This window comes from Buceros rhinoceros, unplaced genomic scaffold, assembly GCF_000710305.1.
Source record: "Buceros rhinoceros silvestris isolate BGI_N320 unplaced genomic scaffold, ASM71030v1 scaffold41785, whole genome shotgun sequence".
In the NCBI taxonomy this organism is placed as follows: Eukaryota; Metazoa; Chordata; class Aves; order Bucerotiformes; family Bucerotidae; genus Buceros; species Buceros rhinoceros.
The window spans coordinates 1-251 of record NW_010415354.1 but is presented as its reverse complement, the minus strand read 5'-3'; the positions used below and the strand labels follow the sequence as shown (position 1 = coordinate 251).

The 251-nt window shown below is 59.0% G+C and overlaps 1 protein-coding gene across 1 annotated transcript in view; it reads left to right on the top strand.

Moving 5' to 3' along the window:
- LOC104494538 (SWI/SNF-related matrix-associated actin-dependent regulator of chromatin subfamily D member 1) overlaps positions 1 to 244 on the top strand; it is a gene marked incomplete at both ends in the record, with an annotated part of 2,564 nt that extends 2,320 nt beyond the window's left edge. The window contains one exon of the mRNA XM_010137389.1: positions 148 to 244. Coding sequence (XP_010135691.1) covers positions 148 to 244 — 97 coding nt within the window. The remainder of the gene's footprint in view (positions 1 to 147) is intronic.
- Between the last annotated feature and the right edge of the window lie 7 nt (positions 245 to 251).

The following is a 251-nucleotide window of genomic DNA, read 5'->3' as shown; positions in this document are numbered from 1 at the left end:
CGAGGGCTTCGCGGGGGCTTCGCTGCGGCTGCTGCAGCCAAAGCTGGCGCTGGCTCATCCCTGCCGGCCTCATCCCGGAGGAGCTACAACATGGTGCTTTCTTCAGCTGCTCACTCATTTTGGCTTCTTCCTTGTGCCTGCTCCCAGTGTGGACCCGAATGACCAGAAGAAGACGGCTTGCTACGACATTGACGTGGAGGTGGACGACACCCTGAAAACGCAGATGAATTCCTTCCTGCTGTCCACAGCCA